Genomic DNA, 13736 nt, shown 5'->3' on the forward strand with positions numbered 1-13736 from the left:
CAAAAGTTTTAGGCTGGTAGGCCTATAAGTATTTTTCCGCGAATTTAAAAAAAAAAACTTTTGTAAGTCGAAGTAAAATACATCCAGTCGGCACACGGGAGACAAAAAATGTCGACGTAAAATACGTCCAGTCGGCGTAAGAGGGTTAATACATTTGTTTCTTTTAGCAACTAAAAATTATTCTCCTAATTCTTTTGGTAGTAGACATAATCAGCTGATTCTGAGAACTTAAACATTATTGGTTTTTTATGCATATTACAATGACGATAAAACATGATAATAATATAGTACTAATGAGCTCAGTAAGTACAATATCAATTTGATTACCATTTCCTTTATCTTAAATACATCTGTAGTAGCCAGTTTGACTTTTGCAAATGGATGCTGTGAGTGTAACACCTAGCCTAGGTCAGTAGTTCACAAACAGATTTTGTATCACATGTAGATATCAGCTCATAAGAAAGATGCTGTATAAAAATATATTAATGGTTATAAAACCATACCAGGCTCTGGGTAAACACAGTTAGGATACCTTCCCACCAAATTGTTACAAGGAAGAGAAAAAGGCGTTCCATTTATTTTCAAAGTGTGTGTATATATATATATATATATATATATATATATATATATATATATATGTGTGTATATATATATATATATATATATATATATATATATAAAGGTTTTTTGCCACGAAGGAAAAATGAAAAAGCGAGATAGCCAAGTACTTTTTCATTTTTTCCTTTGTGGCAAAAAACCTTTATTTATACATAGCATCACGTTTTATATACTTCATGATCAAGTTATTCATATATATATATATATATATATATATATATATATATATATATATATATATATATATATATAATACTATGTATAATATATATACAGTGGTCCCCCGTATTCGCGAGGGACGCGTACTAGACCCCCTGTGAATAGTTAGAACCCGCAAATGTTTGGAACCCCTATAAAAACGCTAAAAGCAGCCTATTTTGTTAGTTAAAACTCAAGAAAAACCCACTACAAATTTTCATACTTGGTTTTTTAATAGTTTATCACAAAAAGTGCATTTTATGATGAAATTGATAAAAAAAAAAAAACCAGGAATTTGTGGATATTTCTCATAGAAAAATACAGCAAATGTGCGAATTTTCCACGAATAATGCGGGGGAAACGTTCCCGAGAGAAATCCGCGAATGTGTGAGTCTGCGAATCCGGAAAACGCGAATATGGGGGGTCCACTGTGTGTGTATATATATATATATATATATATATATATATATATATATATATATATATATATGATATATATATATATATAGTATAATATATATATATATATATATATATATATATAGTATATATATATATATATATATATATATATATATATATATATATATATATATATATATATATATATATATAGTATCTATCTATCTATCTATCTATATATATATATATATATATATATATATATATATATATATATATATATATATATAAATGGATGTATGTGTGTGTGTATGTGTTTGACATACACTTTAAAATGCATTGACCAATTTCAACCAAACTTAGTATACATATAACTTACCATCTGGGAGTAAACACTGTGCATGGGAAGGGGGAAATGTAAAAATTACAGAAGACAACATTTATCAGTCTCAAATCCATAGTTTTCGAGGTCACTGAGATGAATAGTGACACTCCCAGTGCCCATTAAGTCCAAGTTCAGCCAATTGGAAAGATGAGAAGGGGTGAAATGTAAAAATAACCAAAATGACAGATGTTGTTTCTAATCCATAGTTTTTGAGGTTGCTGAGAAAAATAGTTACTCCCTATGCCCTTGAAGTCCAAGTTCAATCCTAATAGGAAAGGGGATTCAAAAGGGGTGGGAAGGGTGTGACATGTAAAAATAACCAAAGACAGTAGATATTACTGTCTAATCCATAGTTTATGAGGTCACTGAGATAAACAGTGACCCTCCTGATGCCCTTTAAGTCTAAGTTAGCCCCAATAGGAAGGGGGTGGGGAAGGGATGATGTGAAAATAATAAGAAAGCAACAGATATCAGTATCTAGTCCATAGTTTTCAAGGTCTCTGAGATGAATAGTGACACTCCCAATGCCCTTCAATTGCAACTTCAGCCCTGATATGAATATGAAGGGGGGTGAGAATGTGTGTGTAGGGGTAACATGTGAGAATAACTGAAAACAATAGATATTAGTGTCTAATTCATAGTGCTCAAGGTTGCTGAGATGAATAGTGACACTCCTGAAGACCTTTAAGTCCAAGCTCAGCCCAGTAGGAAGGGGGGTTGAGAATGAACTATCTTAACAGGAAAGAGGAAGAGAGAGAGTTTATCGGTTTTAATCAGAGATTTCCCAGGCAGCTCCAGGTTGGTCCGTTAGTATACTCTATAGATACATATATATGTATATATATTATACATCTGTAGTATATATGAATATAATGAAGGTGTAATATATACAATGTATTTATATATATTTATATAAGCGAAATCCACAGGAAAATTTTAGGAAGAAGGTCAGTACCAAGCACTTTCTCCTGTTTATTCAGGCATCCTTGGGGCACAAGTGAAGTACAGTTGGAAAGCAGGTTATAAGGTAAACAAAAAGATGGTTAATTGTCAAAAGGGTAAAAATCAAAGAGATAATCCAGGATAATCCAAGATTACATGGTCACAAACTAAAACAGTGATTTAACAATAAAAGAAATACGGAAGCTAGGTATGAAAAATCCAAATACATGTATAAAACTGAATATATTAATTTTGTTGCATATATTTATAGAAACATTTTCAGTTATGAAGGCATCGAGTTCAAACAAACCAAGACTTAATTTAGAACACTTCCATTATTTGACTGGATGAAACAAGATTCAATAAAATTAATTTTAACTGTCACTACTCAGGATTAAGGATCTTGCTTGACTCCAGGTAATAGGATTATCTAAATCTCTCATAAGTACGAATAACGCATTCGATATTCGACCAGTTCTCACAGAATATTGGGGTTGTTTGATTCTTTGTGAAAGTCATTTTCCAGTTTGTCCGTAATATATTTTTTCACTTTTTGCAAGGAATTTCATATATGCAGCCAGAAATATCTTTAGGAGAATTTTTTATTACTAAACTTGTAACATGAAAATTACTGAAAGCAACATTTATGTTGAAAAGCTTTAAAATTCTAGGAATTTCTAAAAACCTTTCATCATTTGGTGATTTGAGAATGTTATGCTTACTAAATTCAAGTTTGTCATTAGTTAAATGAAATATTTTGCCAGCTTTTTTCCATGCTATATCTACAAAAGACCAAGAGTATTTAAGTTTCAAGTCAATACAATCAATAGTTTTAATCTCAACATCAATAAACAGCGGGCTACAGACACACAGAGCCCTTAGGAACATTTCTGAAAAAAAGAGAGAATTTAATATTTTGACGGTGATTGGAATAGTAATGAACAAAAGAGGCAATCTTAGTTGATCTTCGAAAGACTGAAAAGGTGACATTAAATAATTTCTGTGGACTGTTACATCAAGAAAATTCAAATTACATCTTTCTTCCTGTACAGTAGATTTTATAGAAGGGACTAAATTATGGAGCTTAATAAAAAATTCCGGGAGATTTTCGTGAACTGGCCATATACAGAAAATATCATCCACATAACCCAAACCGTAAAACATTTTGGGACAAAATTCGTAGTAAGAGTTATGTTTTTAAAAATTCCATGTAAAAATTGCTGAGGACAAGAGATAAGAGATTATCCAAAGCCATACCAAACTTTTGTACAAAAAAATAACATTAAAACACATATATACCATATAAGACTTATGATGTTTTCCACAGGTAAAGGAATATCATAACTTTCTAATTCTTCCTCCAAAAATTGAAGTAAATCACCTACAGGCACCTGACTCCCGGCTTTCTGGAAGCTGCACCAGTTACACCTGGTGTATCTGCCTCTTTGGAGGCTGCACCAGTTCTAGTTGGCACTCTACCTTCTTTGGAGGCTTCATTATCTATATCCGGTGTGTGTGTCTCTGGAGCCTAGACCAACCATGACTGGTGCCTGCGATGCTTCAGAGGATGCACCAATTGTGTATGAATCTCCCACCTCGGCTCAGGCAGTGCTTGCTTTATCTCGTACTCCTGAGGTGGAAATATCTGTCGTGAAGATGCCTTTAAAGGTGCCCAACACCCCTGATACTACGGAGGCTTTACCATCTAATGCAGGTTCCCCCTGCACAGAAGCAGCATCTTCATTATGGACATCAAAACGAAAGCAGCCATCAACAATCAAGTACAATAGTAACTGAAAAGGGACTGCAGTTTAATGGCCTCAAAATCTAAGTAAAATTCATTCATTTTCTCCTATCATGGCTAAAGAGCTAAATGGGAACAACTAAGGCTGCTCATATCAGAAGTGTCTCCTGTATATATAGCTTTGCGGGAGACTATGATTGGTGGAAATACGTGTCCCAGCCCATGAGGGCATACATCCTATCACTCCCCTTATAACATAAATATAGGAAGCCTTGGGGGTGTAGTTTTATATATTCATAATGACACCCCACAAAATCCTGTTAATATCCAATCTGCACTGCAAGTGATAGCTGTGCAGATCCATTTACAAAGAAAATATAGTCTGCTGTCTATCTACCACTTAGTGACGTTTTCCCCACTAATGAACTTAAATCCCTTATCCAACAGCTACCACGTCCCTTTACGTATTATAATATGAGATATGAATAGTAAAACTCTCTTTTGGTTGATATAATTGCCAAAGGGGAAATTTCTTATGTTCCATTATAGAAAGTGAAAATATGGGAATCCTAAACTCGGCAATTGACTTTTCTATATGCAGAGGTGACTGCCTTATTGACTTCAATTGAGAGCAATAAATGGTAGATGTACCAACAACCATTTTCCAGTACTATTTCATTTCTTTTCAAGTCTTCTATCTTCAAGTTACCTAAATGGAGCACTGGTGAAGCTGGTTAGCCAACATTCAAGGAACAAAGCTCAATAGATGACTTGGCTTATGACTTTCCGTCTAGATGATGCTCTTGAATTTTCTAATACTATTGCATTTTTAGCTTTAATTCAGTCAGTACCTAGAAAGGAATGGACACTACAATTTACCTTTTACTATGATGGAATTTGAATCAGCCTTGAGTAAGTGTAGGAATCAGCTCTTGGGGTGAGTGATAGAACATATTCAGTGATTAAGCATACCCCCCGAAAATACCAGATTTTTTTATATTAAGCCTTATTAATTTCAAGAACATGTCTTCCCTAATCTATGAGAAATGTTAAAATTGCTGCCGTTTTTGAAAGCAGAGAAAGACGCTTTCAAGACAGATAATTATCGTCCCATTGCACTGACTTCATGTCTGTGAAAGATCGTGGAAAAAATGGTGAATACATGTTTGGTGTTGTACTTAAAACGTGGTAAATATTGTCGTCTGCTCAGCGTTGTTTTCGAAGTATGCATTCTAGAACTAATGGGCTGGTTCAAATGGAATCATAAGTATGTGAAGCTTTTGCTAACAAGCAGCATCACATCACTGTTGTTTTTAAATTTGGTACAACTTGTAGATATCACATTCTAAGAGTTCTGTGTGAATGTAACCTGAGAGGCAATTTGCCTCTTTTTATCAAGGCCTTTTTTGAAAAATAGGCTATTTCAGGTTCAGGTTAGAGCAACAAGGTCAGATGTGCTCAACTAAGGTGTGCCGCAAAGAAGTTTTCTAAGTGTAACCTTGTTCGCCATAGCAATCAGTGGGGTATCCAAAATAATTCTCCCAGATGTAACTAATATGTACTCTTTTTATTGATAATCTTTTGATATCTTTTGCAGCAGGAAAGATGGCAGCAGTTGAACATCGCCTTCAGCTCTGCATTGTTATTATAGTAAAGTTGGCTGAGAGGAATAGTTGTAGGTTTTCATGCTGTATAAAAATTTCATCCTGATCCAGATCTGTTTATACCTGGGCAGAGAATTCCATGCTTTGGTGAACCTAGGTTTCCTGAGTTGTTTATTGAAAGCAAGCTGACTTGGATCCTACATATGAAATATATCAAGACAAAATGCTTCTAAGGAATGTTCCGAAAGTTGTCCCACACTTCATGGGGTGCCGACTGAACTCAGATGTTGAGACTATACAAAGCTTTAGTCTTTTCAAAATTAATTTATGAGTGTGAAGTGTACCCCTCAGCAAAGCCTGATAGCCTTAAAATGCGTAATTCAATTCATCATGGAGGAGTAAGATGGGCTACAGTAGCATATAAAGTATCTCCCACTGAGAGCAGGCTCGTAGATTACCAACATCTGCTGATTTGTAGCTGGTTCAGATTTCAGAGGCTCCCTAAAGCATTGGCAGTTTTATGAAAATCGCCCCCAAGCAACCCCAACAATTTGATGTATAATCTTAATTAAACATCCCAAGGACAGAGATTTTATCAGCTAGGTATTCAGTTAGCCCCCCCCTCCCCCCCCCCCCCCCCACCCCCCCCCCCCCCCCCCCCCCCCCCCCCCCCCCCCCCCCACCCCCCCCCCCCCCAAACCTTCTAGAGGTAAAATGTTGTAGATAATTTAATTCAACAAAAGCAGAAATGTCTAATGATGCAGTGAAGTCAATATTATTAGATCATTCATCCCAATATGATAACTCTGTTACAGTTTTCACAGGTGGCTTGTGCGTGGTATTTCCTGATGTAGAAAGAAGTGGGAGATTAGTATATGTTGCATCTTTTCTTATAGTAAAACTACATGCACTTTTAAAGTACTTGAAATAAATTTTAACTGAATGGGAAATGGAATAGCTTTACTATATATTGTGATTCAAGAAGTGTTCATCAGTCTGGAATCTTTTAACCCTTTGGGATTTCACTTGCTGAGTAGTGAGACACCAGGCCAATATTAACTCCACCATCCACAGAGAACTGAAAAAAATAGCAAAGTATGCTTTAAAGAAACTTGTAATCTACCAAGCCTGCTATACCCGTAGCAATGTTTACATTTTGTTTTTCTCCAAAGGTCTGAGATGAAGTATGTTTCAAGTAGGCAACCTTGAGTAGATAATAAGACATACCTTCTCATTGGTGATTTGAATTCGTGACCAATGAAAACCAAGGCAATAATATAACCATTCTCTCAAGGTGGGAATAAAATAGAATGACCAGATATGTTACTGCATATACAAGGTATCATAGTAGGCTCACTCCTCCCATATCTGTAATTTTAACCCTTTCCAGTTCCACCAGCAGTGACTAAACCTATTTAATTACCTTCTTAACACGGCTGGGGCAAAGTACTCATAAACAGTAGTTCCACTTGGAAAGAGATGATAAGATGATAAATAAGCTTTCTCCTTGGGGATTTCAACTACTGGCCAGTGAACCACCATGTTGACACTATACCCACTCAGCTACAGGGAGCATAAAAGGAAGACTAGATATGGTACTGCATATGCAGTGCTTTGAATCATAGCTGGCCAACTGCATCCTGTGATGAGTCAGTGTATATGCATTAACAAATTAGATTCCTCTCCTTTTATAACTTCATAACTTCTGTCAGTATTCTCTTGTCCTGGTGTCTCTGTGGTCAGTAATTCATAATCTTCAGGAGATGGTTTGGTTTGTGTAATCATCTATTTCCAGATGAAATGGTCAAATTATAAAGGATACTTCGTCTTGGCCTATTTGGTAGGAGAAAATTCTGCTTACTGCTGGTGGGGCAGGGATATGGTTCCTTTTCTCATATGCCCTCTGTAGTTTGATTCATATGGTATTGGTCTGGTGTCTCATTGTGAGCTGGTCTAATTCCCAAATAGGACATTGTCTCATCTATTTCCACTGAGATTATCTGCTTATAATGTGTGTTGCATCTCAGACTATTTAGTGAAAGAAACTGAGTATGTTGACTCACTGCTGCTGGAGCTGAGAGGGGATAAAACCATACTCAAAAGGTGCAGTGGGCCCACAATCAGTCCCTCTGCTGCTGAGTGTATATGGTTTTGGTCTGGTGTTTCACTGATCTGTGGTTGAAATCCCAAAGAGCAATTTGTTTCATCACATTTCCAGGTAGGATCGCTGAATGATAATAATATCTGGGGGATAATGGTTACTAAGGACTACACCCTGTGGAGAAGGGTAATATGATATACTATATGCCACTATGAGTTCAATGAAGAATGTTTTATAGCCTGATTAGATATTAATGGTGCTTGCAGCAATAATAATAAAGATCTCTGCCTACTGTACTGCTGATAGCGAAAGATGTAAGATATTTCTCTTATATTTTTTTTTCATTTTTGCCTTTTCTTTTCAGGAACCACAAACTTAGACCCTTTACTTTGTGCCTCTAATCCAACACCACCTCATCAAATTGACTCTGTTAAACCCAATGACCGACTCATCTATATTTATACCTCTGGTACAACTGGGCTTCCAAAAGCTGCTGTGATTAAGCATATCAGGTAAATAAGCTCTTCCATTATGTTTATTGTAGTCTTTATGTGTTCATTCTAGACGAACAGCATATTTTTCTATCCTTTAAGCCTTGTTAGAGTAGAGAAGCCAAATGCAGAATGCCTACCCTGAAAGGAACAAAATGTATGCAACATCATTTGTGACCCCCACCACGAAGAGACATCACCAGACTCACCTGGTGGAAACCTAGTCATTCATTATTTCACAAAGCAGATGGAACTAGTCAGTTCTAAGCTGTTGCATATGTTAAAGTTCCCGTTACCAGGGTGCTTCAGGATTTAAATGATGTCAGATAATTGGAAAATCCAAGGACCCGAGAAAAGCACTGTAGCCTATAGGGAGGAATGAAATATACTGTTTCTTACACTTTTCATCCTCACAGAAAATTTGTTTTATTTCTTAAACAGACTTATGCTCACCTTATTTTTAATTTCTGTATCATATGTAACTAGTGTGTGGCGATCATGTTAGATATCCTGATACAGTCCACAGAAGGGAAAGAATAAATAACAGTGTAAGAGAACACACAATGTGTTGGCACTAGCCAACAGATTCTACATATATTGTTAGTTGCAGAGCTTTGGGATGCTGTGTTTCACCTTTAAACGAATATATGTAACTACTTAAAAAGTGGTTTTGTACAATTAATTGTACAAACTGTTCAAAGCTAATTATGATAGCTAAAGAAGTCAAACGTACTAATTGTGGAGATAAGTTGATCCTCTGTAGAATCAAATTAGCCTACAGCTACAGTGTCTGACTTGAGGACAGTTCAGCTTAGGCTAATTTAGGAATTGTGCAAATATTTATTCTTCTGCAAGACACAATAACCTATAATCCCATGGTTACTTGAAATAATTCACTCTAGGAATTGTGCAAATATAAGGTGGAATCAAAAGGCATTAAAGAAGCCTAAGCAAGTTGGCCAAATCATTTAAAACCTAGTCATGACATTTATAGTAGGCTACCGTTATTTTATAAGAACAGTTTAGACAATACATATTCAATGTTGAAGCCCTGTAGTGGGTAGATAGAGTCTGGAAGCAGTGGAATGTCTTATTCCCTGGTTCATATTTGAATCCCTCTAATCTTTCCTTCTATCAGTGTTACTTTATGTTAAATCATTTTTTCCCATTTACTGCCCAACTTCTCTATTACTTCATGGTGCAACTGAATGGGTTTTTCCAATTTTTACCTTGTACTAAATCCCATGTACTTGTTGATTTTGTATTATCCCACTATCTTGAGTATCAATAAGGGATACCATTTTAGGGATTGATGTTAATTTTCAAAGCCAAGATAGGCATTTCTCAATTTGTATGCATTTGTATTATGCTACTTTAGAATAACATTAGGTAAAAAATAAAGCCAGAATTTTTGTCTCACTGTAGTTGTGACTTTACTCAAGTGTGTCATGGCTCCCAAGCGCCTTTTAACTGCTTCAGGTAGTGAGAGTCACCCAAGAGGTCCAGGAAGACTTTGAGCCTCGAACAAAAACTAGTTATTTTTAGAATTAATAAGGACCAGAGGACTTGAGTCATTGTGGACGGTATGCAATGAAGTGAGAACAGCATCCAGACCATTTGGAGTAATGCAAACAAGATATGCACTAATGCTGAGATAGAAACTCCACTCTCAGTTTCTAAATCTTCATATTCTCGACCTGTAGAAGTGCAGGGAATGGAGATGATGCTAACCATTTGATTAACAGTCAAAACAAAGTTGTGTGTGCCCACCACCTTCATCTTAATTTCAGCTACAAAATTATCTATTTATGAAAATCTGAATACAGAGGAAGAAAGCCTTTTGCTGCAAGTTCTGGGTGGTCAGTAACTTTTGCAAACATTACAGCATATTTAATCCGAAGATGGCAGGGGGAGCGGTATCTGCTGATAGTCAAACTGTCAAGTAATACCTTGTTGTGCTGCAATCTGTCATCAAAGAAGGTGGATATTCTTCCACACAAAAGTTCAATATTGACAAAACCGTGCTGTATTGAAAGAAGCTGCAAACTGTACCTACATCTATACAAGAAGAAGCTACAGGACTGAAATTCAAGGCATCCGAGAACCAGTTAACACTTTTTTTGGAGTTATTGTTGAAAGTGGCTGCTGGCTGAATCCAATAATTGTCTACCAATCCAAGAGCACCAGGGTACTCAAGGTTAGATGTATTTTATAATTTATAATTTGTGTCTATTTCAAATTTTGTGTGCCTAATCCACGTAAACCTAGATAATCCTTATGTTGGCATAGGTTTTACTGTGCTTAAGTCAAGTGATGCTGCAAAATTCTCATGTTGGCCTAGTTAGTTTTCCATAAAAGAAAACTACTGAGATGGCTTTGTCTGTCCATCCACACTTTTTCTGATGGGTATTTGCCTCCTTCAAAACACTGATGACCCACAACCCCCAAATACTGGTTTTGCCCCTAGCCTTTGGAATAATAATACACTCCAAGGTGTGTGTGTGTGTGTGTGTGTATGTGTATTTGGAGATGGAGCCTGGAGAGGGGCCTTTGGTAGAAACGACCAAGACTTGATCTCATTTGGCTTGTTAGGAGTGAATGAGACAGGGTGAGTTAGAAGCAGTGTTACCTAATTTTGGCTAGATCTCGCTATCACTAGGGATTTCCACAATGAACCCTTTGTCTGACAAATATACCTTTATTATTCCATAATACCTATATAAATTGCACACACTCACACACACATTATATATGGTGTGTGTGTGTGCAATTTATATAGGTATTATGGAATAATAAATGTATATTTGTCAGACAAAGGGTTCATTGTGGAAATCCCTAGTGATAGCGAGATCTAGCCAAAATTAGGCATCACCTCTTTTAACTCACACACACACACGCGCACACACACACACACACACACACACACACACACACACACACACACATATATATATATATATATATATGAATACTTATCACATCACCGTGATCGATTCTAATTACGAATACACCGAGATCGGCGGTGATTTGTAATGGTCAGAATCGATAGAAACTTATAGCCTCTCTGCTAGCAGACTCAGTAGCATCACTGTCCGTTTCTGATTTCGTTTCCCGTCCAACTGGACGGTGGTTCGATCCCATGGGGGGACGAAATTATTATCAACTAAAAATTCCCCCTCGGTACATATATAAAAATATATCAGTTCCGAGGTAGAGCGAATTAGATATTAAAGGACATTTGTAGTTCAAATGATATATATATATGCGTGTGTGTGTGTATGTATGTATATGTGTATATATATATATATATATATATATATATATATATATATATATATATATATATATATATATATATATATATATATATAAGCTCTTATGTGGCTTCAGAATGCTCTAAACTTGCACAAATTTCCAAAAATTTCTCGGGGTTTACAACAACGTTTCTGATTTCGTTTCCCGTCCAACTGGACGGTGGTTCGATCCCATGGGGGGACGAAATTATTATCAACTAAAAATTCCCCCTCGGTACATATATAAAAATATATCAGTTCCGAGGTAGAGCGAATTAGATATTAAAGGACATTTGTAGTTCAAATGATATATATATGCGAGTGTGTGTGTATGTATGTATATATGTTATATATATATATATATATATATATATATATATATATAGCTCTTATGTGGCTTCAGAATGCTCCAAACTTGCACAAATTTCCAAAAATTTCTCGGGTTTACAACAAACCCCCCCCCCCCCGCCCCTCTACACCCAGCTGATACTGATTGCTTCAGTCACCACCCTACCCATGCCAAAGTTCTAAGCCTTTGCCCCTCCCACCCCCAAGAAAAATCTGAAATTTTACCATTGGATGATGCTACAAACTCTATGTTGGCTTGCCTATTTATATGCCTATTAACCAACATAATGTGATATAATGCTAAAATTGACTGTATGTGTTACCAAATGGTGAGCGTCACTTTTGGTAGTCCTTTTGATTAAAATCCCTTGGGTAAAAGAAGTCAAGGTTTTATATCACCTTTTTCATCAACCAGTTAGGAGACGAAAGAAATAAATTCAGGGGCGGTTCATGTTTAGGCACTGCGGAACTGCAGCACTCAAAATTTATTAATAACGTACAGTGTAATTTGGTATTCTTTCTTTAGTACTTGTACATAATATTTAATACTATGATAAATCATTCACAACGTTAGTGGTCATCCATTCATCTCATTTGTGAAGAAACAACAAAAATGCTTGTATGGAACTGTGTACTACATAACTATGTAGTACACAGTTCCATACAAGCATTTTTGTAGTTTCTTCACAAATGAGATGAATGGATGACCACTAAAGTTGTGTTTGATTGTTCTACAAATGCACACATGTCTGAGGGAGAGGGAAGAGGCGGGCCCAAAGTGGAGAAGAGCACTGCAGCTCACCCAGTTCCACGTTTACATTTTCTATCAGTGTGTGACCATGAATGAGGAAAGACTTAATACACTTGAAATGATTTCATTTGAGAAATATTTCCTCACCAGTCATCGAGAAATCAAGGAGGCAGTTATTTAGCCTTTTCATCCAAAATAAAACAAGAAGAATGGACTTATTTTTAAATGAAAGGACCATGTATTTCGTTTTGCACAATATTAAGTCACGAGCCGCTGCTGGCCATATTATGACAAATTTTGGGAGCAATTTGTATTTTTCATAATTATACAAATCTGAGTTCTTTATATAGGAATTACTATTTACTGAAGCTGGAAACCAGCAGTTAAACTTTTAACAAGGTGTATGGTAGCTAACTACCTAAGCAATGACCAGGTGGGAGGTACTACCCCCACCCAATTGTTAGAGTGTCACTTTACTTTCAGCCTAGGCAATCGTATCAGCTTGAGGGGTGGTATGAGGTGGGCATTAAGTATAAAGACCTCAGGTTTGTATAGTTAGCGAAAATACAAATTACTTTCAAAATTCGTCATTTGTTCCCACACAATATACAAACATTTTTGTCTTTATATAGGAGTGAGAAAGCTGAATCAGTCTCTGCACTGACTTTTTGCCACACCTAGGCCTTCTTCCTGGTTGAAAGATCAAGGAAAGAAAGCCTCACCTCTGATAAAACAAACAAAATATAGGAACAGAGTATTTGACTGTCAGGCTTCTAGGAACTTTCTCAAATAGATGGGTGTAAAGCAATCTGAGACAGTGGTAGGCCATGCAAAGCAATAGGTTAGACATTGTCTGTCC

At 36.1% G+C, this 13736-nt stretch overlaps 1 protein-coding gene across 4 annotated transcripts in view; it reads left to right on the forward strand.

Annotated features, from left to right (window-relative positions):
• The window catches only part of LOC135216423 (long-chain fatty acid transport protein 4-like), a 179917-nt gene that overhangs the window by 63273 nt on the left and 102908 nt on the right, over positions 1-13736 (forward strand). For all 4 annotated transcript variants that reach the window (XM_064251771.1, XM_064251768.1, XM_064251770.1 and 1 more), the window contains exon 7: positions 8359-8506. In XM_064251771.1, the coding sequence (XP_064107841.1) occupies positions 8359-8506 (148 nt within the window). The remainder of the gene's footprint in view (positions 1-8358; positions 8507-13736) is intronic.

This window comes from Macrobrachium nipponense, chromosome 6, assembly GCF_015104395.2.
Source record: "Macrobrachium nipponense isolate FS-2020 chromosome 6, ASM1510439v2, whole genome shotgun sequence".
Lineage (NCBI taxonomy): Eukaryota > Metazoa > Arthropoda > Malacostraca > Decapoda > Palaemonidae > Macrobrachium > Macrobrachium nipponense.